The sequence below is a fragment of the Capricornis sumatraensis genome, chromosome 4 (assembly GCF_032405125.1).
Source record: "Capricornis sumatraensis isolate serow.1 chromosome 4, serow.2, whole genome shotgun sequence".
In the NCBI taxonomy this organism is placed as follows: domain Eukaryota; kingdom Metazoa; phylum Chordata; class Mammalia; order Artiodactyla; family Bovidae; genus Capricornis; species Capricornis sumatraensis.
Genome location: NC_091072.1, coordinates 55,535,226 through 55,562,180, shown reverse-complemented (window position 1 = coordinate 55,562,180; position 26,955 = coordinate 55,535,226). Strand labels below are relative to the sequence as shown.

General features: G+C 39.5%; 1 protein-coding gene across 3 annotated transcripts in view; it reads right to left on the bottom strand.

Moving 5' to 3' along the window:
- Window positions 1-26,955, bottom strand: part of ACSS3 (acyl-CoA synthetase short chain family member 3) — a 168,274-nt gene that overhangs the window by 126,841 nt on the left and 14,478 nt on the right. For all 3 annotated transcript variants that reach the window (XM_068972184.1, XM_068972185.1, XM_068972186.1), the window contains exon 2: window positions 13,120-13,264. In XM_068972184.1, the coding sequence (XP_068828285.1) occupies window positions 13,120-13,264 (145 nt within the window). The remainder of the gene's footprint in view (window positions 1-13,119; window positions 13,265-26,955) is intronic.

The following is a 26,955-nucleotide window of genomic DNA, read 5'->3' as shown; positions in this document are numbered from 1 at the left end:
AAGTTGTGTCCGACTCTTGTGACCCCATGGATGGTAGCCCATCAGGCTCCTCTGTCCACGGGATTTTTCCAGGCAAGAATACTGTGAAGTGGGTTGCCATTTCCTTCTCCAGGGGATCTTCCTGACCCAGGAATAGAACCCGGGTCTCCTGCATTGCAGGCAGATTCTAAGGAGATTCTCTCTCTAAAGAGAAGTTCCTTAAAATTCTTTTGTGCCACTGCATGGCCACGGTATCCTCTGGGGGACAAGGAGCACTGGCCTGAGGATGGCAGCTTAAACTCAAAACCATCCTGCAGCTGGACTTATTCTGTAAGAGACAAGGGAAGTGCACAGAGAGCCCCCGCGTCCAAATTTTCTTCCAACTAAGAGGCGTGAAGGAACCTGTCTCAACTCATGGGATTGTTGTATGCCCTAAAAGTGAGCGTACTAGGCAAATGGTGTTAGGCACAGACAACCAAGAGAAGGAACTTGCGGCCCCCAAGTTACCGGGTGCTCCTTTCTTGTATCCAAATGTGCCCCCATATCTGGGAGCACCCCCTCCACAAAAGCCAACTCGAGTATGTCCCTTAGTCGAAACTGGAGCAGAAATCGGACCAACCCAGGTCTGTAAGCCCTTCTCCCTCTTAGAACTAAGACAGATCAAACAAGACCTGGGCAGCTATACAGATGACCCAGGCAAATATAGAGATACATTCCAACACATTACCTTGGCCTTTGACTTGATGTGGAAGGACATCATGGTCATATTTAGTCAAATTTTATCTAACACTAAGCATGCTAGGATCTTAAAGGAAGCCCGAAGGTCTGCTATGGGACTTCACATGCCAAGCGATAAATGCCCAGTAGGGGAAACTGTGGTCCCCTCCTCAGATGCTAATTAGAATTATAATGGCCCTGTGCACGTCTGGGAAAGTGCTCATTTCTGATCTGTGTAAAGGCAGGACTGAAAGCAGCCCAGCAGAAAGTAATCAGCTCTGCCCGGGTCTCAGCAATGACTCAGGAGCCCAGTGCAAACCTCATTGCCTTTGTGGAGAGGCTGAAAGGGGCCTCCAAACGCTTACCAATCTGGACTTGGACTCTTACGAGGGACAGGCCATTTTAAAGGACAAGTTCCTGCCCCAGTGTGCATCAGACATCAGGATTAAGCTACAGCAGCTACAGCAGCAGGACCCTGCTGCCCCTTTAAGTGAGATGGTCCAATACCTTCATAGCAGAGAACAGGAGAGGGAGGTCAAGGCCCAGCAATGGGAGAAAAGGAAAGAGATAAGGCATGCCCAGACACTGGCCGCCCTCCAGAGAAGCCCTATGGCAAACCCTGAGGCCTTGAAGGACAAGGCATGAGGCAGAGGCCTAATCTGTAGACAGGCAGGACAATGGGCCAAAGAGTATCCAAACTGAAACAAGTCTCCTAAAACGGTTTGCTACAAATGCCATCAGTTGGGACACTGGGAGGCATTGTGCCCTCACGACCCAAGAGCCTCAGGGTCAAGCGCCAAGACTTCCCTCGCAATGGTTCAACAAGACCTTGGCTGAAGCAGCCGCTCCAGCGAGCCTGCCTGGCACAGAGAACCATCACGGGGCTGGAGCCAAGGCTGCAACTGCCTGTGGCACGTAGGTCCGAGAATTTCTTGGTTGACACAGGGGCTACCTGCTCTGTCCTGACCTCCTACTCTGGAGCCTTCTCCTCCCAAACCTGTACTATTTTGGGTGCTACAGGAAAAAGTTACAAAAATATTCACCTGAGCACTTCTTTGTTGCTGGGGTGGACAAATATTTTCCCACCAGTTTCTGGTGGTCCCTGAGTGTCCTATACTCCCTTATTCAGAAGAGATCTTTCCCTGCCTTCGAAATCTTGCAGATACTGCAGTTCTGATAGAAGATGCTTTAAATCTCTCTCGGGGGCAAACTGACTATTTTTACCAGCCAGCAAGTGAAACAACTCCTGAATGGGAGAAGCCATTTATGGATGTTTGATCAAAGGACCCTCAGATATGCAGTCGTCTCCAATTTTGAGACCATAGAGGCTAACCCTTTGCCACCAGGTACTTCAGCCCAATTAGCTGAGCTCATAGCCCTGACTCAAGCTTTAGAGCTGGGAAAAGGAAAAAAATGTTGCTATTTACACTGCCTCCAAGTATTGAAGGCTCCTTAAAAATCTAAAAATAAAACTACCATATGACCCAGCAATCCCACTACTGGGCATACACCCTGAGAAAATCAAAATTCAAAAAGACACATGTATCCCAATGTTCACTGTAGCACTATTTACAACAGCCAAGACAGGTGGCACATATTTCTTTCTTTTATGATCCAACAAATGCTTCACTTTCACAGCAAAGCCTTCTCTCAACTACTGGAGCCAGATTAGTCTCTTCTTCCTCTGTGCTACAAATGTTTTTGTTACATTTCACACAGTTGCTTTTGTGTTCTTCTCACCAGGCAAGCTAAGAGTTCCTTGAGAGTAGGAAACATTCATTCTTCTGAGCCCACTGCCTCATACAATAAGCGTTCAATATATAATTGAATATACATTCACAGGAGACATCTTCCTTCTCCATCTCCCGTGTGCCACCTATGGGACTTTGTTTTCAGCTATTATTTGTCTCCCTGAAGAATTATTTACTGTTCAAACAAAATGTCGATTATAACATTGTCAGGTTACAATTATCTATATATTAAAATCTGGTATCTGTTGTGCACGTGCTAAGTCACTCTGCTGCTACTAAGCGCTTCAGTCGTGTCCGACTCTGTGCGACCCCACAGACAGCAGCCCATGAGGCTCCCCCGTCCCTGGGATTCTCCAGGCAAGAACACTGGAGTGGGTTGCCATTTCCTTCTCCAGTGCATGAAAGTAAAAAGTCAAAGTGAAGTCGCTCAGTTAGCGACCCCATGGACTGCAGCCCATCAGGTTCCTCCATCCGTGGGATTTTCCAGGCAAGAGTACTGGAGTGGGGTGCCATTGCCTTCTCCGCTAAGTCACTCTCAGTTCAGTTCAACCCTATGGACCGCAGCCCACCAGGCTCCTCTGTCCACGATATTCTCCACGCAAGAACACTGGAGTGGGTTGCCATGTCCTCCTCCAGGGGATCTTGCCAACTCAGGGATCAAATCCCTGTCTCCTGCACTGGCAGGCAGGTTCTTTACCACTACTGCCACCTGGGAAGCCTTTTGCCTGATATCACTTCCTCCAAATGTTGCCATGGTTTCTTCCAGCCTTTATCTGAGTCTATGTCACTGGGTTATCTCTTTAGTGATAAGCAGTTTTCTCAGACAAATCTATATAAAAGAGAGGCCAGGTCACTTGTATTATCTTTTTATCATAATCCATCTCCTCAAAGAATGCAATTTTCCTATAGGCAAAGACTGTACCATTCACTACTGTAATGCATGGTGTCCACAGAAGTGCCAAATACGTATTAGGTATTCTAAAAGTATGTTTTGAACAAATAAATAAACTTGGCTCCATCATCATTCCAGTCCAAGAAATAAATGGAAAGCAGATCATCCACTGATCTTACTGAGTTAACTTTCAAAAAGGTCAGAGTTTAACTGACTTGTAGACAAGACAAATCATCTAACAAGAACCTACCAATGAATGATAAAAATAAATTCATTAAGCAAATGCAGGAATAAAAACTACTAGAGACCAGACTTCTACATTTCCAAAATGACCAAATTAGGTAAATGTTTTAAGCAGAGCTTTTAGATGCAGATAGAAACTTTTAGTCAAGCAAAGCATTAAAATAAAGAAGACTTTTGCCCTATTAAAAAATTTAAAGTTCCCAATATAAAAAAAAAAATTACAATGTGGAAGACACAAGTGATATTTTTGGAAATGATTATTTCTCTTAGACAATAGTTAAATTTTTCCTTACTATTTAATGAAAGTTATTGAATATTCTATTCATGAATTCATTCAGTATGTAATATGAGCTTATGCTATGAGGCCTATATTAAACATTGAATCAATTCAGTTCAGTGGCTCAGTCATGTCCGACTCTTTGCGACCCCATGGACTGTGGCACTCCAAGCTTCTCTGTCCATCACCAACTTCTGGAGCTTGTTCAGACTCATGTCCATCGAGTCGGTGATGCCATCCAAGCATCTCATCGTCTGTCATCCCCTTCTCCTTCGTCCTTCAATCTTTCAAGCATCAGGGTCTTTTCCAGTAAGTCAATTCTTTGCATCAAGTGGCCAGAGTATTGGAGTTTCAGCTTCATCATCAGTCCTTCCAATGGTATATATATTGGAATATATATATTTATATATATATATATATAGTATAAATGATAAAGCATTTTATAGATAAAATAAATTGATAAATAAAATATAACCCTTATGCTCAAGAAGCTTTTACTACGGTCAGGAGGTACGTTAATAAATAAGTAGGTATACCAACAGTGTAGGTACTTGGCTAAGTAAAATAAAAAGCAAAAAGAAACCAGTGCTTAGAGAAAGGTACAAGTAAAGTGGTCTGGACTTCGAAGCATGGTGAGGATTTCTGGCATAGGGGGAATGGAAAAAAATTGAGTTTATACTGCAGACAGAAAATTGATTTCAGAAAATTAGAGAAATATAATTTCTTTAAAAACCTGGCTGAGACAATTCAAAAGGGTTGCCCATCTTGTTGCTATTCTGGGTTGATGTAAAAATTATTTTTAGGCATTTCTAGTGTTGAATGCATGGCCCTAACAATGGGGAAAAAAGAAGTCAGGAAATACCAAAATGCTGTTTTCTCATTTTACTTATTCCCTTCTATATTATCTGTTAGATTGATCTAATACTTATTTTCTTTCTGTACAGTACTCTCAGAATCTAACAAGTTTCATTAAGCTGAAAAGTTACTCAAATAAAGTTCCAGTTATAATTTAGATAAAAACTTAAATCAGTAGTACATATATAAACATCTTCAATTTCAAATGAAATATAAGTGTTTCTGCTAAACCACATTATACAACTTTGCACTGCACAAATTAGCTCACAAAAATAACAAGGTTTCTGGGAAAATTAGATGAAGTCAGACCACTCAAAAATCAATGTAAGTAGAGCCTTTTGACATCCATGAAAGTACTAACACAGCATCATCTTCAGTAGACCATTTACAGCCTTAACACTGGGGCTCCTGCTTCCTGCTTCTACTGTAAGGAATTTGCTTCCAAACTTTCTTCAAAAAAAAAAAAAAGGTTAGTCAAGATTAGTAAAGAATAGACTTTCACATTAATTATTTTTAAAACAGGGGACAATGTCCTCATCTTTAGATTTCTAAAACTATTTCATCATCATTTTCACTAAAGGATCTTCATCTTTTATTCTTAAGGTTTTCAGATATTGATAAGCTATTCTCTTCAACTGTGAGAAAATCTCTCACCAAAACTTCTTGATGTGGTAATGATCCAAAAGAAAAGCAAGTGCACAAAAGACCTGCCTGGGCTCTTCAGAAAAGTGGAACAATAAACGGCCCAGAAGCACAGGACCAGGGGTTAACTGCACTAGCCACTAGGGATGACGAAATTAAATCCAGACTTCTCCAGGGGTCCGGTGTTAAGAATCCGCCTTGCAATGCAGGGGACGTGGGTTCAAACCCCGGTCGGGAACTAAGATCCCACAGGCCGTGGAGCAACTAGGCCCGTGCACCACCACTGCTGAGCCCACGTGCTGCAACTACTGAGTCTGGGCAGCATAACAAAAGATCCTGCATGATGCAATGAAGTTCACGCAGACCACAACTAAGACCCAACACAGCCAAATAAACCACAAATATTTAAAATTTATTTATTGCCAGAAGGCAATATCACTGCACAGCTACTTGAAAGGCCCAAACTGAAAAGACTTGGCATGGTCAACATCAAGTTTTGGCAACTAGCATTCTCCTACCACCACCACTCGGAATGTTGTCGGTACAACCACTGAAAATTGTTTGACCTTATCTATGCAAGCCAAGCATGAACCTGCCCTGTAATCTGCCATTTTCCTCCTAAGCTTGTCCCCCAAATTAATGCACACCTATTGTCACCAAATTTTGCACACAAATATATTCATATCAGCATTATTTGTAACAGCCTCAAACTAGTCATTACTCAACTGACCCAAGTACAGTCTCTTCAATGAAATGAAAAAGTCTCATAAACAAAAAGTTGAAAAAAAAAAAGTATATTGATTTATTCTGTTTCCACAAAATTCAAGAAAGCAAGGCAACCTCATCATAGATGGTGTTTAGACGTCTGGATAACAATCATGTGAGTGTTGAGAGAGAAATTACTAAAAGGAAGCATAATAAGTGCTTCTGGGAGCTGGGAATACTCTGTTTCCTGATCTGGTGACATGAGTGTGTTCTGTTTGTGAAAATCTAACAAGTTTATAATTATGACCCGTACACTATTCTAAATGTATATCACATTTCAATAGAAGTTTAAAAACCTGCACGCTAGAAAAATACATGAACCACTGTAAATTCGATCTCATAATAGCCTCATTCACAATTTACCAACCATGGAAAACATAATCTGTCTTACAGAGATATAACTTTCAGTGATGCAGACTATAAGACAACTGAAGTATTTATTACTTATTTAGGAAGTTTAAGAAAAGAAAACTAAGTATACACACTGCTGTATATCTTCTCCTCAATAAGGCAAACTCTGGCGGGGCTGGACTTCTGCGTGTTCTGGTTTCTGTGATTTAGGGGTTTGCTTATGGAAATACTGATGATGTGGCAAGCAAAGAAATATGAGATAATCTTACCCTGACATGTTTCTGAGAAGAAGAAATTCTCATTTTGAAGAAAGCTTCCTAAAGGGGGTAGAGGTTGGAAGGAGGCCTTCTCATGGGATATAGCCCTTGATTTCACAGTAATTTTCTCTTCTAAATTATCAGCCTTTATAACTACAGCTCCTGCCGTAATTATATTTCAAAAGCTACCTTTAGTAAAGATAATAGACACTTTCAGTTTGAATTAAATCAGGAAAATGTAGTACACACTGGGCTTTATTTTCCCTGCATACATATATTTATGAAAATTTCTCAAATGCCCTTTAGGGGGTCATATTTTTGTTTAGTGAATACACACATAATAATTTACAACTGAATATAAAAAAAAAACACAAACTTAACACATATAGGAGTAAATTTAAAATGTAAATAGATGCAAAGAAGATAAACTAAAACTAAGAATTTCTAAAAATAATAACTACTACATATAATATACACATACATATGCAACACAAACTCACACACACTTTTATTTCACTGAGCTTCGATATAACTAGTAATTTGAAAAAAAACTGAGAGGAGAAACGGTGGGCTAGAGGAAGCACAAGCTGGAATCAAGACTGCCGGGAGAAATATCAATAACCTCAGATATGCAGATGACACCACCCTTATGGCAGAAAGTGAAGAGGAACTCAAAAGCCTCTTGATGAAAGTGAAAGAGGAGAGTGAAAAAGTTGGCTTAAAGCTCAACATTCAAAAAACTAACATCATGGCATCTGGTCCCATCACTTCATGGGAAATAGATGGGGAAACAGTGGAAACAGTATTAGACTTCATTTTGGGGGGCTCCAAAATCACTGCAGATGGTGACTGCAGCCATGAAATTAAAAGACACTTACTCCTTGGAAGGAAACTTATGACCAACCTAGATAGCATATTGAAAAGCAAAGACATTACTTTGCCAACAAAGGTCCATCTAGTCAAGGCTATGGTTTTTCCAGTGGTCATGTGTGGATGTGAGAGTTGGACTGTGAAGAAAGCCGAGTGCTGAAGAATTGATGCTTTTGAACTGTGGTGTTGGAGAAGGCTCTTGAGAGTCCCTTGGACTGCAAGGAGATCCAACAAGTCCATCCTAAAGGAGACCAGTCCTGGGTGTTCATTGGAAGGAATGATGCTAAAGCTGAAACTCCAATACTTTGGCCACCTCATGCGAAGAGCTGACTCATTGGAAAAGACTCTGATGCTGGGAGGGATTGAGGGCAGGAGGAGAAAGGGACGACCCAGGATGAGATGGCTGGATGGCATCACCGACTTGATGGACAAGAGTTTGGGTGAACTCCAGGAGTTGGTGATGGATAGGGAGGCCTGGCATGCTGCAATTCATGGGGTAGCAAAGGGTCAGACACAACTGAGCGACTGAACTGAACAATTCAAAGATAAAAAATCCCCTCAATATAGGAAGGTACAGTCACTTAGAAATTCCAAATGATAGCTCATTCATTAATTTTTTTGCACGTTCATGCTAAGTCACTTCAGTCATGTCCTGAAGTGACTTTTCTTCTGATCCTATAGACTGGAGCCTGCCAGGCTCCTCTGTCCATGGGATTCTCTAGGTAAGAGTACTAGAGTGGGTTGCCATGCCCTCCTCCAGAAGGCCTTCCTGACTCCGAGATCAAACCTGCATCTTTTATGTCTGCTGCATTGCAGGAAGGTTCTTTATCACTAGTGCCCACCTGGGAAGCCCATTCATTCATTCATTCATTGCTTCACCAGTCAACAAATGTTTACTATGTGCCAGGCACTATTCTGTGAGCAAAACAAAAATGCCTTCCTCCATGGAACTGACCTCCTATTTTATTTATAAAATAAAATATCAAGAATGGTACTCAGTAATAAGTAGGTAAATTTTAAAAGGAAAAAAGGAAAGCAGAAAAAGGGCTCATGAAGTGGGGTGCATGGGAACCTCTGTAATTAACATGGCCAAGGAAGATCTCACTGAGGGAGTAATATTCAGGTTCCATGAATCATAAGATATCTGGAAGAAACACTATCTCAAGCAGAAGACAGGCAGATAGAAAGGCTCGAAGCTGGGCATGCAGCAAGCCTGGGGAGTTGACTGCAGGAGGTGGGATGGGGGCAGCGGGTGCTTGCTGGGGTGTGTAATGCAAGGGGGTGCTGGGCAGGAAGTCCCAGGACTCATCTAAGACACTGACTTTTGCAAAAGCTTTCCTAAACCCTATTTGCCTCTGGCTGAGCTAGATGCCATACCACAAAATACTGCACTACCCTATATAACCGGTCTTATGTTTCCATGATTTTTTTTAGCTCTTTAAATATAGAGAATAAGTTCATTTACCTCTATTCCTTGTTCCAAGGAAGGTGTGGCATGCTAAGTATGTGGTGAATGAACAAGGGATCTTACACCATCTCTTACAAATATCTTAAACAAGTGTTTGCATTATCAGCTCCCCACACGTGAGAAAGTTTGAGAAAAGCTCTACTTCTGAATCATTCTGTAAAATCTTCAGATCATTCATGTCACTGAAACACTTTACCCTAAAATGTTCTGGTTCACTAATTAAGCAGTACGAACTTTAGTTTCACCTAGACAGAAACTCCCAAAAAATAAGGCTGCAGAGATGAAAACCAGTAAAGTACAAAGGCTCTTCTTTTTGTTTGTTCTCAATGGCCTTATCCATTAAATCTCTCTTTCCCCGTCTTCTCTACTTAATAAAGTAAAAGCCACAGGGAACCAGGAGCAGGTAATCAAAATACAGCACAATGCCCCCCTCTTTGCTAACAGTCCTTCCTTTAGTACTTTAGAGAAGAAAACTCTGGGGAATCAGAAGCTGTCAGCAGATGAGAGAAACAGGCCTTTTAAGTACTTTGATGTCAGGCCAATCTGAAACCAATGAACCAGGACAAACCTCAAAAGGGTCTAAGAGTCCAGACTCCATACGAGAAAACCAAGATGAGTTAGCAGAATGGCCTCTAAGCAAACTGTGTGTGTGCACTTATCAGATACACTTACTAATTAAAAACAAAACAACAGGAAATGAGGAACAACGCATTTAACACTGCCTAGTGTATGTTTCCAAAGTGTCTTCCCCGACTCTGATGTTTGGTCATGTATCAAATTCAACATACCAATATAGATCATATATGTTAAATACATAAGTAAGTTTCCTCATCAGGAAAGCAGTTAAGATTAACCAGGATCTTAATATTGTTGTTACTGTTTAGTCACTAAGTCGTGTCTGACTCTTTTTGGAGCCCAACAGGCTCCTCTGTACATGGGATTCTCCAGGCAAGAAGACTGGAGTGGGTTGACATTACCTTCCCCAGGGGATCTTCCTGACCCAGGGATTGAACCCATGTCTCATGCCTTACAGGTGAATTCTTTACCACTGAGCCACCTAAGAAGCACATCTTAATATCAACCTGTCTTAATTATTCAGAGAAGGCAATGGCACCCCACTCCAGTACTCTTGTCTGGAAAATCCCATGGACGGAGGAACCTGGTAGGCTGCAGTCCATGGGGTCGCGAAGAGTCGGACATGACTGAGCGACTCCCCTTTCACTTTTCACTTTCATGCGTTGGAGAAGGAAATGTCTTAATTATTAATGAGACCATGACCATATACCCAAATCATAGGATTAAGGTTTTGAACACAGGCTATAAACCATTATCTAAAAGCTGAAAATGCAAACCTAAAATAAAACACAGAATGTAACAGGCTATCAGATTTATGTTATCTTTTAAAATAAAATACAGCCTCAGATGAAAAACAAAATCATTTGATAACAGACTGCCTTTCTGCCTCAGACCAGTGTGAGCTCTGTCTCTAGATACTTCATTCTGAAAATACACAGTTCCCACATACAGACTCATGAAAAGTATCCAACACTGTATTTGCAGCATTATTTTCTTTTTTTCTGGAGTCAGCTGCCCAGTATTTGAACTTTCTTGTTAGACTGGAATTTCCCTAGTACAAGTCCCAGAAAGAGGCAAGGCTCTACTCCTACTATGAAATGAAAAGACAAAACAGTTCCTCCCAGCTGCCCGGGACTGGTGGCCTGTAGCCTAGTTAGCCAACTAGTGTGCTTACTCTGGCAGTCTAGAAATCAAGTCAGCAGCTCTACTTCTTAGGCAATTTCTGGCTTCTCCTTAACTCTTCACTGCTACCCCTTCTCCCTTGGGGTCTTCACTTTTCATAAATTCCTCTTATGTTTCAGTGAGCTGAAGGTAGAATTTGTTGCTATAGCCAGGCTGCAAAGCCTCTTGTTTCCTCCCTTTATTGCTTGCAACAACTCGGGCTTGGGGCAGTAATAGTTTTCTCTCAGTTGCCTTGTTTGAAATCCCTTAGAAGGCTAAACAGAAACAATGCTGGTGCAAAAGGATACTATTTCAGAGAGCCAGGGGGAGTTGACCAAATACTCTAAAATTTGCACTGAAATTCTACATGAGTTTTTTTTTTTTTTTAAGCAAAATAAAAGAATATGATTCAAAAACCCTCCATATAAAAGTAAAGGCATTTACATGGGAGATTTCAGCAATACTTGCAGACATTTTTGGCCATCACGAGGTGGGAAAGGGGTGCAAGTAATGAATGAGAGCAGAAATGCCGCTAAAAACCCTACAGTGTACATGACAGCTCCCAACAGAATTACCTGGCCTAAAATGTCAACGGTATCAAGGCTGAGAAACTTTGCCCTCCAATCTACCTCCCTTCAAATCACAAATAAATAAATGCCCTCCCCCAGAGCAAGAATAAGTCTCCTTCAGTCCACAATACCCAAATACTTTTATAATTACTTATGACATCTCATTTCTACCCTAATATTGGAAGAAAAGAACCTCATAACTTATCTGCCAATATCATGATTCACCTGAGAACTACCCAGATGGAGGGAAAAAAAACACTAAAAAAGAGCAAATAAGGGAAACGAATGAGCATGTACAAAGACCTTTAAAGGGCCAGGAGTGCCTGAGGGAGTGTAAGGATATCTAGGGTGAAAAAGAGTTGTGTTCATGGTCAAGAGCATTGGGGAATGAAGCTTGCAGGGATGCTGTGATCAGATTCCAGTGTCTTCTACACCACAGGAATACAGATTCTGCTCTCTAAATAACAGTCGTTTTTAAAGAAGAGGTTTGTAAGTGGGAGTGGAGTAATAAGCCGTTTGTTAGGAAGAAGATCTTAGTGTCATCTTAGGCGACAATGTGTGAGTCAGAAGGCGAGGGGGCCGCTCCAGCAGCACAAGAGATGGAGAGAGTGTCCAGGTGATGCCAGCATGGATGGGGAATGAAGGCCAGAGGGGGTAAAAGCACACTGTTACAGGTTTGTTAACCTCTTCCTTTAAAATAAGGCCCCATTTCCAGCTTATTTTTGTGTATGATGTCAGGGAGTGTTCTATTTTCATTCTTTTACATATAGTTTTCCAATTTTCCCAGCACCACTTATTGAAGAGGCTGTCTTTTCTCCTTTGTATATTCTTGCCCGCTTTGTCATAGATTAAGTGACCACGTGTGCGTGGGTTTATCTCTGGGATTTCTGTCCAATTCCATGGATCTAGACAGTGTCATACACAGTGAGGGAAGTCAGAAAGAGAAAAAAATATCGTATGTTAAGGCATATATGTGGAATCTAGAAAAGTGGTATAGAGGATCTCATTTGCAAAGCAGAAACAGAGACACACAGGTAGAGAACAAACATATGGCTATCAAGGGGGAAAGGGGTGGGATGAGAAGAACCGGGAGTTTGGGACTGATACATATAGCCTTTTGATGTTTGCTGTCGTTGAGTGGCCAAGTCATGTCCAACCAACTCTTTTGCAACTCCATGGACGGCAGCTGGCCAGGCTCCTCTGTCCATGGGATTTCCCAGGCAAGAATACTGGAGTGGGTTGCCATTTCCTTCTCCTCACCTAGGGATCAAACTTCATGTCTACGGCATTGGCAGGTGGATTCTTTACCACTGAGCCACCTGGGAAATGCTACATGATTGATACTATACATAAAATAGACAACTGATGGGAACATACAGTGTAGCGCAGAGAACCTATTTAATGCATCCTGGTGAGCTAAATGGGAGGGAAATCCAAAAGGGAGGGGATATTTGTATATATGTGGCTGATTCATTTTGTTATGCAGTAGAAGCTAACACAACATTGTAAAGCAACTATAATGCAATAAAAATGTTTAAAAATAATGAGTATCTTTTAGTACTGTAAAATATAAAGAATAAAAACAATTTAAATGAGTAAATACACATCTATTGACAGTGTGCACTAAAAGTACAATAACATGTCAATGAATTAAGAGAATTAAGGCTATGTAGTGAGAATATATGCTATTTAAATTCATTTCTGTGTGATTTCCAAAGAACATGTATAAAAAGTTAATAATATTACCTGTTCCAGGACTTCTTTATAGGTAATAGTGGCTTTAGTGTTCGTAACAGGACTGTCATAAATGATAGCAATCTTATCTCCTTCACCATTTTCAATATGACGATCGATGGCATTGTAACAGATGTTAAGCATCCCTTCCACAAACCTGAAAAATAATTGGAAAGTAAAAGTGAACGACTCTTTTCAAAACATATACGTTGCTTAACTAGGTTTCCGTAGTTCTAGTTTGGCGAGCTGCCCTTAAAACAAGTATACCAAGTAATGATGGCTGTAAACTATTTAAGATGGTACAGAAGTGACATTTTGATTTTAATAAATATATATTTATTTTCATGTGCACTAGAAGAAAATATACCTCACACTTCAAGGGGGGGCTTCCCTTGTGGCTCAGATGGTTAAGAATCTGCCTGCATTGGGGGAGACCTGGGTTCAGTCCCTGGGTTGGAAAGATGCCCTGGAGAAGGAATGGCTACCCACTCCAGTATCCTGGCCTAGAGAATCCCATGTACTATACAGTCCATGGGGTCACAAAGGGTCGGACACAACTGAGTGACTTTCACTTCACTCACTTCAAGGTGACAATTTTGTGGATTTTATTGCTTAGGATGAAACTAGAGTAAACAGCACCAAAATAATCTACTTTACATGGATGAAATGAATTGTATCCAACTGCAGCATAGATGCTCTAAGCTGAGAGGGCAAAGAGTAGATGCATGACTGAAGTCTGGTATCTGCTATAAAAAGACAGACTTACTGGAAAGAAATCAATTCTTCTTTGAAATATTCATATTCCTTGAAAGATATATATTTGTTTCAATTAAATGTAATACGTCCAATTTCACAAAGTATAGGTAAGTTCTTTTCAGAATTTTCAGACGCTTCATAATTTGAATAAGCAATCAACATGCACACATGGTTAATAAACTTTTTAAACTTCTCAATTCACTACCTTATCTCTTAATTGCTGAGTGCATCCCTTTGAAAATACAGATATAATGTAGATAGATGGAGATAACTTTTAAGAAAATATAACTCATTTCCCTGAGAATTGAATTTTCCACTTTTTTAGGAAGAGAATGTTAGATAAAAAATATAAGTACAGTACTGGTTCATTTGTTCCAACATCAGACTAGCAAATGTTATAAAAATGCAAAATAATAGGAAAATATTGAAGCAACAAGAAAAAGTCCCCTTATAAAACTGAGTGGCACCATCAGGCACTCATTCAAATAGCCCTGTGAGAAAGGAAGCAGGTAATACACCTATAGGTGCAGTGGCAGCAATAAGAAATATCAGATGCAGAAGGCAGTAGGCGGAGGGATCACTTAATCAGCATCAAATGGCACTGCACACATCATTGATGGTGAAAACGATGACCTTACATCATTGAGTAATTAACGCAATGATTCTGAACTGCCAAGCGCAATAGATTCCACGTTTGTTCAAAAACAGTCTCTTCTCCTTGCCTCTTCTGTTGAAAATATTTGTCTCTTCCTCTCGCCTCCATTTTCACCAGTGGAGAATACTTCCCCTGACTTTGGGGCCATCCATGTGACTTGCTCTGGCTAATCAGCAGACAAGAGGCGTGCACTTACTTGAAAGCACTTGGCACAGCAGATATAATCAGGCTGGCTCTCCCGCACCTCTACCCTATCCTGGAGAAGAGCCTCCAAGCATTCCTGCCGCCTCCTCTTCAGCCTGGAGCCCGGAATGAATATTTGCAGGTAGAAGCAGAGCCCGAAAGTAGCAAGGAGCCCAACTCAGCCAGACAGATGTCTGAGAGCAACATTCCCAGTTATGCCCATCCCATTACAACCTACAGATTAACTGACGAATAAGCATCTTCTGACTCAGATTTTTGTGGAGATATGAAGCATAATTATGGCCATAATTAACTAACACATCAAGAAAAAAAGTAAAAAATGTTTACTCAGGCTTAAGTTCCAGTTCCTCATTAGGCCTCTGCTTACACTGACGAGAGTAAGAGGGACCTTCTTACCACTGAGCTAGGGTCAAAGTGCAGACTCCCACTAGGCTTCCATTACATCATCCTGCCATCCAGGGGGTATGGAACCTCACTAAGACTCCCTGGACTCCACTGACACTGCCAGGGCCAAGAGCCTCCTTCCCTCTTTATCTCGGCTGTGATGAAAGTTCCAATTCCTGATAAAACCTTCTCTGATACCGCTAGGGGAGTTGGCAATGTTTAGGGCACCCTTGATACAGCCTTGCAAAGTAGAAATCTAGATTCTTCACCATCTTTTCACGGGTGAGGACGGGGTGGCGATCCCCGTTTGCCATACTGTTTGACTGGATTAGGGTGGTGACTGTCCAAAGATGTCCTGTCTTGGCAGGCTGCCCTTCCCTATCCCCTTTTTATTTTGGGCGTAGCGGGAGGGATCCAAAGAGAAAATTTGCTGGAACGTTTTTTCTACATCCATTGGCATTTCTGAATTGCCACCTTCTCCAGCGTTCAGTCTAGGACATATAAGCAAAAAAGAAAACCTGGGGAATTCAAGTGTCATGCCATTTCTCCGGTCCCAAATCTGAGCTGATCTGGTTTCTTCTCTTTTCCTTTCAGAGTCTTCTTATGTGTGTTTTATATGTAATGTCCTATGTTTTCAGCTATATTTAACGAAATGAATAGGAAAAAGTACATTTTGTCCACCTTGTCATGAAAGTCTCTAAGTAATATTTATTAATAGCTTACTCTAGACCAATATTTCATGTGCATAAAGTCATCTAATCAAAAAACAACCTTAGGGACCCTTGTGCACTGTTAGTCGGAATGTAAATTGGTTCAGCCACTATGAAAAACAGTATGGAGGCACCTCAAAAAATTAAAAACAGAACTACCATAAAATCTAGCAATTCCATTTCTGGGTGTTTACCAGAAGAAAATAAAAGCATTAATTCAAAACGATATATACACCCTATGTTCACTTTAGCATTATTTACAATAGCAAAGATATAGATGGCACCCAAAATTCACCTATACCGAAAGAACTTTGTGTTTGTTTTTTTTTCCAATTATTTGCAGATTTTGGGTGACTTAAAATTTAAATTATTTGCACACTAGCATTTTCTTTTTTAAGGATGCCCTTAGATAAATTTAAAGAATTTTAAGGTTCCCTTTGGGACAGACAGGAAAGAAATTCAAATAGAAGGAAAGGCCTGCAAGCAATAATAAGCAAGAACTGTTGAATGGAGTGACATGTTGGCGTGGCTCCAGAGGTGGTTACAGGTAATGAATATAGTGCTATAAACTGGCTAAACTTAAGGGCTGGATTACTGTGGATAACGGGACCAAGTGACCTGCAAAAGGCCTCACAGCTCAAAGATCTGATTACTCTACTATTATAAGATTTCATTTCATTTCAAATCAAATCATTTCAGTAAAGATTAATTGGATGCCTTCCATGTCCTGTCTCTTCACTACCCCTTCTAAAAATTTATGAGAAGATTTTAAATGGTTTGTCAGCCCAGATTACTAAAATCAGTAATGCTCACTGTAGAAAACCCAGAAAATATACTTTGGAGTATGTTCTTTTATTTTTTCTACATGTAAATATTTTGCCTCTGTTTAAGAACACATTATAAGTTTTTTCCAATGACCTGAAAAATTCTCAAAACATGTTTAATCAAGGTATTATATTCCATTCAATTGCTGTTCAATAATAGCTTCTCCAGCACTATTTAAGCACAAAGTTCCCTTGCATTGTGGCAAATTGCTTTTCACAATACTGTCATTATTTTAAATGATCCCAGGATGACGTTTCTTTTACAGAAATATTGGTCACATTGCTTTTTATTATATATGCCAACAAGATTCCTACAATCACACACACACACACATACTTTCACACACCAAATGACCAAACTGCTTTCTGGACATGTTGAATCAACTTATATTACCATCAGCATTACCTGAAAGTTCATTTATCACACTACTCTAAACACAGATTGTTCTCAATCTTCTTCAATTTTAGAAGTAAAAAATCATTTTAGTTTTGCTTTATGTGACTACTAGTATTAAACACAAATGTCTTGCCAATTTTTAAATGCTCTTTATATAGGATACTGAATTTAAGTCTAACACTTATAAATTATTTTCTCAATTTATTCACAAATTTTAATTTATGGGGTTTCCTAACAGAAAGATATTTTAAATTCATATGTCATCAAATAAATTCACAATTTTCCATCACAATTTCCCCTCTAAGATAATTCATATTACTCTCTTCTGATTTAATTTTTTTATACTGATGTCTTAAAGGTATTATTAACATATTTATATACATATATAATCTGTGTGTAAAATCTGTTATATATTTTAATGTTTATATTATGATATAAAGGCCTCCCAGGTGGCACTACTGGTAAAGAACCTGCCTACCAACGCAAGAGACATAATAGACTTGGGTTTGATCCCTGGGCCAGGAAGACTCCCTGGAGGAGGGCAAGGCAACCAACTCCAGTAGTCTTGCCTGGAGAATCCCGTGGACAGAGAGACTGGCAGGCTCCAGTCCATGGAGTCACAAAGAGTCAGACACGACTTAAATGATTTGGCACGCACTATATGTGTTTGTATATGTGTATATATATATATATATTTTTTTTTTGATGTGGCAGTACAGTTAAATTTGTTTATTCATCAGCAATTTGCCAAGCATCGTTTTTTTTTGACTAACCCTGTTCTTATTCATTCATGATGCTCCAGTCTTCCCAAATGTATTAGTATTTCATGTATCACACAGAAACATACATATATTTGTGTGTATGTACATATATATATGGACATCAGAATCTGTATCAGGGATATACAGCCCCTAGACATAACCTCTGGAATGTTCTGCCAATACAGTCTTTGAATAGCTTTCTGCTTAAACTCAGTCAGATTTAATTCTGCTGCAAAAAGGAAAAAACTTCATATTCTTTATCCTACCCAACCCCTGCCCTGAATTCCTTCTGCAGAAAATTGGAAGCAATCTGAAATTGCCATATCTACCTGAATAAGAGAGAAAATATAAAACTGAAATAAAATTGAAATCAATATGGAACCCCTAGAAATGGTGCTACCACTAGATCAGAAAAGCGGAAAAATTTTTAATTTATAAACAGATAGGATCAATGACTGCTAAATCCAGAAATCACGAGAAACATGGCAGACCCACAGAATCTGTGACATTTTATATACTGCTAAGTTAAAATAAAAGAATAAAAAAGGAGGAGCAGAAAAATGTATACAGCCCTACCACAGAATACACTCATAAGGAACCTCTAAATACTAAGCAGGAAATACAAACACTTAACAGAAAACCTCTCTTTTAATAAAGCTCTGAAATAACTCCCAGATCAGAGGGAGGTAGGAGTAAAGAATGGGTCATTGGTGTTTAGATGGAAAATTATTAATAATCAAACACACTCACACATAAGCATCAAGCAAAAGTTTACCTTCCTAGAGTCTTTCTGAAGCAAGTATAATCTCTGCATGCATAACTGTCCTAAAGATTTAAGACCTGTAAAATAGGAACAACGCTCTACTTAACTTCCAAGAGGCCCAGAAACTCTGCATACCATTGCCACCTGGAAATTCCCTCTTCTCCCTGAAAAATTATCGAAAGGACTGTAGCAATCAAAACCTGCATCCACTCATGAGTGAACATGGCTCCTTACTTGGATTTTGAAATGTTCTCCACTCAGCTACCTGCTGAACCTCACACTCAGATGAGCATGTTTGGGTGTAGGTGCGTGTGTGTGTGTGCATGTGTGTGTGTGTACATTATGTGTTTATATGTGCATAAAATAGAAGACAGGATAGTCGAGGTGTGGGGAGGGTGGGGAGAGCATATTCCCAACATAAATAACAATAACTATGTGTTAGTTGCTCAGTCGAGTCCAACTCTTTGGGACCCGATGGAGTGTAACCCGCCAGGCTCTTCTCTCCATGGAATCCTCCAGGCAAGAATACTGGAGTGGGTAACCATTCCCTTCTCCAGGGGATCTTCCCAACCCAGGGATCAAACCCAGGTCTCTTGCACTGCAAGCAGATTCTTTACCATCTGAGTTACCCAGGAAGCCCTAACTAACAAGGGGAAAGGTACATTTGCAACTTCAGTAATATTCAAAGTGTTCCTACTGAGTCAATAAGGAAAAAAAATTAAATCTAACAGGCAAAGAATTTCAGCACACTATCCACAGAGGAAAAATATGATAATACCTAAAAAGCATAAAAATGGTACTCAGTCCTATAAACATCAGAAAAATGAACATTAAAACAATAATGAGAAGTCATTTTTCTACACTGAAAGTGAAAGTAAAGTCTCTCAGTCGTGTCTGACTCTTTGTGACCCCATGGACTGTAGGCCACCAGGCTCCTCCATCCTTGGAATTTTCCAGGTGAGAGTACTGGAGTGGGGTGCCATTTCCTTCTCTAGGGGATCTTCCTGACCCAGGGATCTAACCTGGGTCTCCGGCATTGTGGGCAGATGCTTTACTGTCTGAGCCAACTGGTATAAAAAATATAGTATACACACTGTTGGTGATAGTAAAGAGAACTGGCATTCTCACATAAAGTAGGTGACCAAGTAAATTAGTTCAACAAGTTAGGAATATGCATACACACACACACACACACACACACACACACACACACATACAAAATGTACTTTTAACATAGCCATAGCAAGTTGCTTGCATGTTCATCTCTGTGTTGCATAAAAGCACAAGCAGTCTAGAAAAATGGACAGGAAAATATAACCAGTGGTAAACTCTGCATAAAAGAAAGCTGAGGGACAGAACGGAGAAGGGATAGTCTATATTTTTATATGATAAATACTTCCTGTGTTGTTTAATTTTCATGAGCATGTATTTATATGTTGAATAGATGATTTAAATATATTTAAATAACTTTAAATGCTTTGTCTAGATGGCTTTTCTCCTGATCTGACTGAATCAACTCTGTAATCAGCATAGCTAACATTAGTGAAAAATTTTATAATAAAAACATCTTTCTAAAATATTCTTCTGGTAAAAACATGAAGCATTTCTTACATATATGATAACATCTAAACTCAGTTTTAAGAAACCAAAATTTGGGCCATAAAAACTTTGTTCTTTTTATTTTTTTTTCACCAGAATTAACCTCAAGGAGCTGAAGAGTCAACAATACATAGCTAGATAGAGCCTTCAAATCACATAGAGAGATCTGCCATAAATTTGTGATCATCATTCCTGCCGTCCACTATGATTTTGGCTGTCCTCATTCTAAGCACTTGTAGGACTGCACTTTCATATCCACGTGAAACGAAGTATAACTGTGTGGCTTGCTGTGGCCCATGAAATGGCAACAGAGGTAATATACGGAGTCTTCAAGAGCAAATGCACGCTGACAACTTCTCCTCCTCCCTGCCACAAGGATACTCCAAATGGCAATTGCACCATCAGCCTATATCCCTGAGTTAGGATGGATGACATGGAGTGAATCTCCTGGGTAACCCAAAATAAACCTGTAATATGAGTGAGATACACCTGGGCTATTTTAAAATACAGAGATTTGAGGGCTGTTTATTCCTGCAGGATGACTTAATCTATCCTGATACAAGTCTTAAGATCTATACACTTTCACAAATTCAAACTAGCTTTAAAAATTGTCCTATTTTATAATTTAAGAGCCAAAGGAATGAATTCTAGGACAAACGAAATGGGAGGAAATCTCAGCTAGTGTAATTCTGTAGCAGTAATGTTAGATTCCTTGAAAAGAAGTCAGAGAAATATTATCAGTGTCTGAGCTCACAAAGGCAGGACTAAGGGGGGCTCTGGAAAGAAGAAACACCTTGAAATTCCTTCTAGATTTCCTAAAGATAATTTACTACTTTTCTTTGCCTCTTTCTCATCAACCCCTGCTTGCTTATATCTGGAATAAAGTCTTAGACTTAGCTCTTCGAAAAAAATCCGCCTTGAGTTGTAGCTTCTGTTTCTTCACTTCCGCTTACCCTGAGTCTTCCCTGTCTTTTCTAATAGCTGATTCTAGCCAATGGTGTATTTGACTTTAGCTTTTTCATCATATGAGTTAGACTGGAGTGTGAACTTGGCCCACACAGTGGGCAAGGTTGCTGAATGTGGATGGATGTCTGAAATTTTCTTCCGAAGCAGGGAGCCTAACAAGTTCCATGGTCTTGAGCTCTTGAAGCCAGAAAGAGCTAGTGGCAAACATGTACATGATTCTTCCGTTCCCATCAGTTCTCATCACCGCCACCCTTCCCTCTGTTGAAGGCTAACTTTTCCTTTTTAAGGATGTACTTATTACATTGATCTTCAAACATTACAAAAGGAAAAAGAAACTCTGACACTCAAAAAAATAAAGATTCTTGTTTCAGAAGGGGAAATTGATAGAAATTTATTCTGTGAATCTGATTATCCAGCAATGAAAAGTTAAATCAGTAAAGTCTAAAGTGTTCCTCTCGATTCTACCACTGCCTTCCATGCCAAGACTAAAATTTAATAAAGCAATGCTTTTAACAGGGTGGCCTATGAAACACTTTCACAAACTGCAATATTTCAGTTTCCATGAAATAACTATTGAAAGCTTCCTCCAGCAAAACCATATTTAGTGGTGACAACGTTGTAACCCTCTCTATATACTCAGCTACTGATTTCTCTACTCTGTAAATTTTCATTACTAAATAACTGGAAAGTCTAACTTATAATTTACCTTCTGATGTGAGCTGTCTTCCTTGGGTCAAATTATAATTTCCTTCTTTGAAGATCTATTTGGGTCTTCATTTCATCATAGTTTCAGGGGAAAAAAAGAAACTCCAAGCTCTTTTTCAAAAATTAAATAAACCATAAATAAATTAAATAAATGATGGTGAATACATTTAGCTATCTGTATACTAAAATACTAAATCTATAAACTAAAATAATAATAAACATATAATCTTTGTAATAATTCATTATTTTATAAGAAGACGATAGCAGATTACAGTCTCCACTATTAACTGTCAATAATACTTTTAAAACATTTTTCTATTCAACAAATTTAACAATAAATAATTTGTTGTTGAGTAGCTGAGACTGTGAAGGAAGGGGAAAAAAGGTAACTGGGTACATGTTCTCTACTCTGAAAGGCAGACTAATTTGCAATAACTATATTAAGAAGCAAAATGTGGCAAATTTTCTGACAGAAGTACAAACTAAGTATGATGAAAGCACAGCAAAAAGAGATTAATTCCAACCACAGATATGTGTAAGGAGTGGTGGATGTTAACATGAATGTAGTAAGCCTGGGCTTTAAAGTCAAAAGACCAGAGTTCAAATCTCAGACATGTCGTTTACAAGTTGCATGAATGCAGACATATTAATGTATCTAAGTCTTTCTTCAATCACCTATGAAACTAGAAAAATAAAATGAAAACCAACTATGTAGCCCTTACTGTATATGAACATAATACTATGAGCATTTAATACAAAGTATTTAATTCTCCCAAACATTTTATGTGTATACTAATATCCTCACTTTACAGATGAGGAAACTGAGGTACACAGAGCTTATGCGGCCTATGTCAGGTCCATAGGGAGTCCGACAAGCTGGAACTGGATGTCAGCATGTCATACCCTGGGTCACAAACACTATTCTATGTGGATGAGTTAATATGAGAGAAATCTAAATCCACCATGAGCACAATTTTATACACATTTCATTGCCCCCTTTCAATAACCCTATGAGGTGATTACCATCACTACATACATTGACAAATGATGATCTGACTTTGGTGAATTATGGAAGAACAGTTCTGTGCAAATGGGTACAATGAACTGCAGCAGGACACAGGAGAGAGGACTGATGAGATTTTTTGCAGTAATCAAGTATTATGATGATAAAGATGGAAAGGAAGGAGAGATCTGAGAAATATAGAAGAATGAAAAGAAAATGTTTTAGGAAGTGAAACCAGGGCTCGACAAGGGTCAGCAAATTCTGGCCACGTGCCAGATCTGGCCCACCACTTGTTTGTATAAATAAAGCTTTACTGAAACACAGTCACACTTACTGTTTATATATTTTCTGTAGCTGCTTTTATTTGACAACAGAGGAATTAAGTGGTTGCAATGAAGCCTATCTAGTGTGAAAAGCCAAATATTTACCGTTTTTCCCTTAAAGAAAAGCTCTGCCAATCTTTACTCCAGAGAAGGCCTGTCCAACAGAAATTTCTGTGATGATGGAACTGTACTATATCTCCACTGCTCAACAGAATAGCCACTAGCCACACACTTGTGCTGGCTAAATTTAAACTAATTAAAACACAAATTTAAAATGTAGTTCCGCAGTCACACTTACCACCTTTCAAATACTCAATAGCCATATTAGCTATGTAAATTAAATTTTATTTAATTCAAACTAAGCTAAACAAATTTCAATAACCACATGTGGCTATAGGCTACCATCCTGGACAACAGAGCCATGGGGAATTTCAGAGGTAGAGATGGTCCCCAGAGTCAAATACTAAAGAGAGATCAAACAAGCTAAGGACTTGAAGTCAATACGTAGAGTTAAGCAACAAATTGACACTGATGAATATTTGGAAGAGGAATTTGGGTCGAGTGATGAGGCCTGAGGTCACCTTTCAGTGGACGCAGGAGTGTAAGGCAAAAGAGGACTTGGAAAACAGACAACAAGGCAAGACTCAATGATGTGAAAAGAAGTTTCTCTTTATTTATGCCGATCTTTCAGCTGGATTGTATTCAAAGAGAAGGGCAAAACGTGAAGGTAGCTGAGGGGAGGAGGAAAGAACACTACCGGAAATACTGTTTATTTTTTAATGGCATTGGCAAGTGGGAAAGTGAAAAACAGGGCAAAGTTCAGGTTCTGTTTTACAAGTGCATCAATGCTGCTGAAGGAAGAGATGTGTGTTTGTGGTGGGAGCATAACAAGAGCTAAGGCAAGAAAGACCAGTGGAAGACTTACCTTAAAAGCCTTGAATACCTTGTCAAGGAAGGGGAGGCCTTTTAAAGGGAATGCCCTGTTCAGAATAGGATTTCAGGTCACACTGGGAGGCAAGCAAGGAAAGATAATCAGTTCGGATCTATTGACTAGCCTAGAAAATCAAAGGAAGTAAAAAAAAAAAAAAAAAAGGTGGGGGAAGTATTGAAACAAATCAAAGGAGCTTCAAGTAGGAAGAAGGGTGGATCAAAGAAAACTGAGGTTTTATCATCTCTGGGTATCAGGTTTATGTTCTCTTTAAGGGAGACCTGAAATAAAAAAGAAAAATAAATACTTTTTGAAGTAAGAGAAAGAATAGCATTTTGTTAATTACCAATAATGGGCCAGGTTCTGAGTTTGGTCATTTAAACTGAGTTTGGTAAAGCATTTAATCCATATGCTATCCCTTGAGAAAGACAATATTATATCTGTCTTACAGATGAGAAATGAGGCTTAAAGAAGTCAAAAAGCTTCCCAGAATTATCAAACTAACACATTGCACTAGAACCCTGTACTTTTCAACGCCAGCGAAAATGTGATGAATTTCCAATTTTCCATGTCTGTGTGCTAATTTGAGTAATTCTTGTACTCTCACTAGACACCATTTCCTATGGGCACAGGCCACGTGCTAGCTCATTAATGTGAAGTCACTCAGTCACGTCCAACTCTTTGTGACCCCATAGACTGTAGCCTACCAGGCTTCTCAGTCCATGGGATTTTTCAGACAAGAGTACTGGAGTGGGTTGCCATTTCCTTCTCCAGGGGATCTTACCGAGCCAGGGATAGAACCCAGGTCTCCCACATTGCAGGCAGACGCTTTACCCTCTGAGCCAGATTAATGGCATATTACAAATGCTCAAGTATTATTTTTAAATTAATGCTGCAAGTGTAAATGAATGTATATTGAAATAGCACTCTTCTGACACATTAGCACAAATAAGAATAAGGGTCTCATGAGGTAACTGCTCAGCAAAAACAATGACTAGCCCAAAAGACTACTATTGGACACAGAGAAGGCTTTAAGCATTTTTAAGAGGGCATCATATTGCTTTTCTCACACTGTGACATCTCATCTAAGTTACAGGTACTTGGCCTTGAACAGTATCAACTCACTGTTCCAGGAAACCCTCCAAATTGGGTAATTGCTTACTTGGGGCAGCATAATAACCTCATGCTCATTTAACCACTAGGGATATTATGTTTGTAAAAGAAACTGGAAAGCACATCTCTCTATAGGACAATATTTTAACAGAGAAACCTAACATAAAGTGAAAGGTGCTCTTTAGCCCTATTGATAATTTCAACACTAGTAAATACACTCAGAACCTGGCCCCAGCCTACCAGCTTTCACCACAAACTGTCCCATCTCAGCATGAAAGGACATGAAATAATGATCTGCACCCCTGCCAGATCATCTCGGATTAAAACAGAGAGAACTGCCAATAGTGAGAAATGCAACCAACAGGAAAAAAGAGTAAAAAGAAAGGCTTTCAAGAAATCAATACCTGTTATCTGAACTGGATCCACTGTCAATAGACAGAAAAGGCATGAATGAGTGATCCTAAAGAGCCCTAGGTTGTGAGTCATGCCTGGCAGCTAAATTCAAAGCAGAAGATGAGGACACAATTTTATCTTGCTTGTTTTATTTTTATTCTAGAGGAACTGCAGGAAAAATGAAGAATTGAAGCAAAAGGGAGTAGGATTCAACTCAATTCAAAAAAGGAAAAGCTAAAATCATAATTAAGTTAAAGGTCAAATGTAAAAGTTAAGATCAAGACATTAAAATTTCAAAGCATAAATTTATTAAAATCTAAACATAATCCTCAATAAATATATATTTAAAAGTACATTCTAAAGGAAAGTTAACTTTATCAGTCAGCCCTTTTTAAGAGAACTACTTAGGGCACTCAGGAGCAGTGGTCCTCAGTCAACCAACTCAGAAACAGATCACGATGAGCTCATAAGGAACAGACCTGCAAATCAGAGCAGGTTCCTGGAAAACCAGACCTACAGACCAGGATGTGTATGGAGACCTTAAGCAGGTAACCCTGAAATCTCCGAACCATTCAGAGAATCAGAGCGGGCCGAAGAGGGTACACACTCTCCAATGCCAACCTGTATCTGATGGAAGAAAGAGAAGATGCCTTTTAGCATTTAATCCTGATGAGAATGATGATGACTTGATAAAGAACGTGATGACGTGATAAAAAAGGAAAGGAGAGAGAGAGAGAGAGCAACCCCAGCACCACGCAAGGGAAGAAAAAGCCAATTTGATGACACGGTGTTATTTTGCTCTGGTTTTCACGCATTGGAGAAGGAACTGGCAACCTACTCCACCATTCTTGCCTGGAGAATCCCAGGAACAGGGGAGCCTGGTGGGCTGCCGTCTATGGGGTCGCACAGAGTCAGACACGACTGAAGCGACTTAGCAGCAGCAGGGAGAAATGGGAAGAAGAGAGGGGGAAAACAGAGGATTGAAACTAATGTGCTCTACACCTGAGGACTTCAGGGCTGTATTTTTTTCTACGTTCACATTACGTCTTCATCGTAGCTATCCATTTCTTTCTCGTTAAGGCTATAACTCGGGCAGAATGACACTGCAATGTTCTGAGGAAACTGTCCTCTACAGCTGAGGCTCCCAGAAGGCAGACACCACATTTATTAACTCATTCTACACACTTAGCTCATGTCCGCAGAGAAACGGTCTATACAAGCTCTTATTAAAGAGCAAGAATACAATCAATCATTTCAGAATGTCTAAAAAGAACTTTTCTTCCCATTGAGACCTCTAAATTATTCTGAGATTGTTTCTGTAAAGACTATATAATTGGGGGAGATACACAGGGAGCATCAATTTT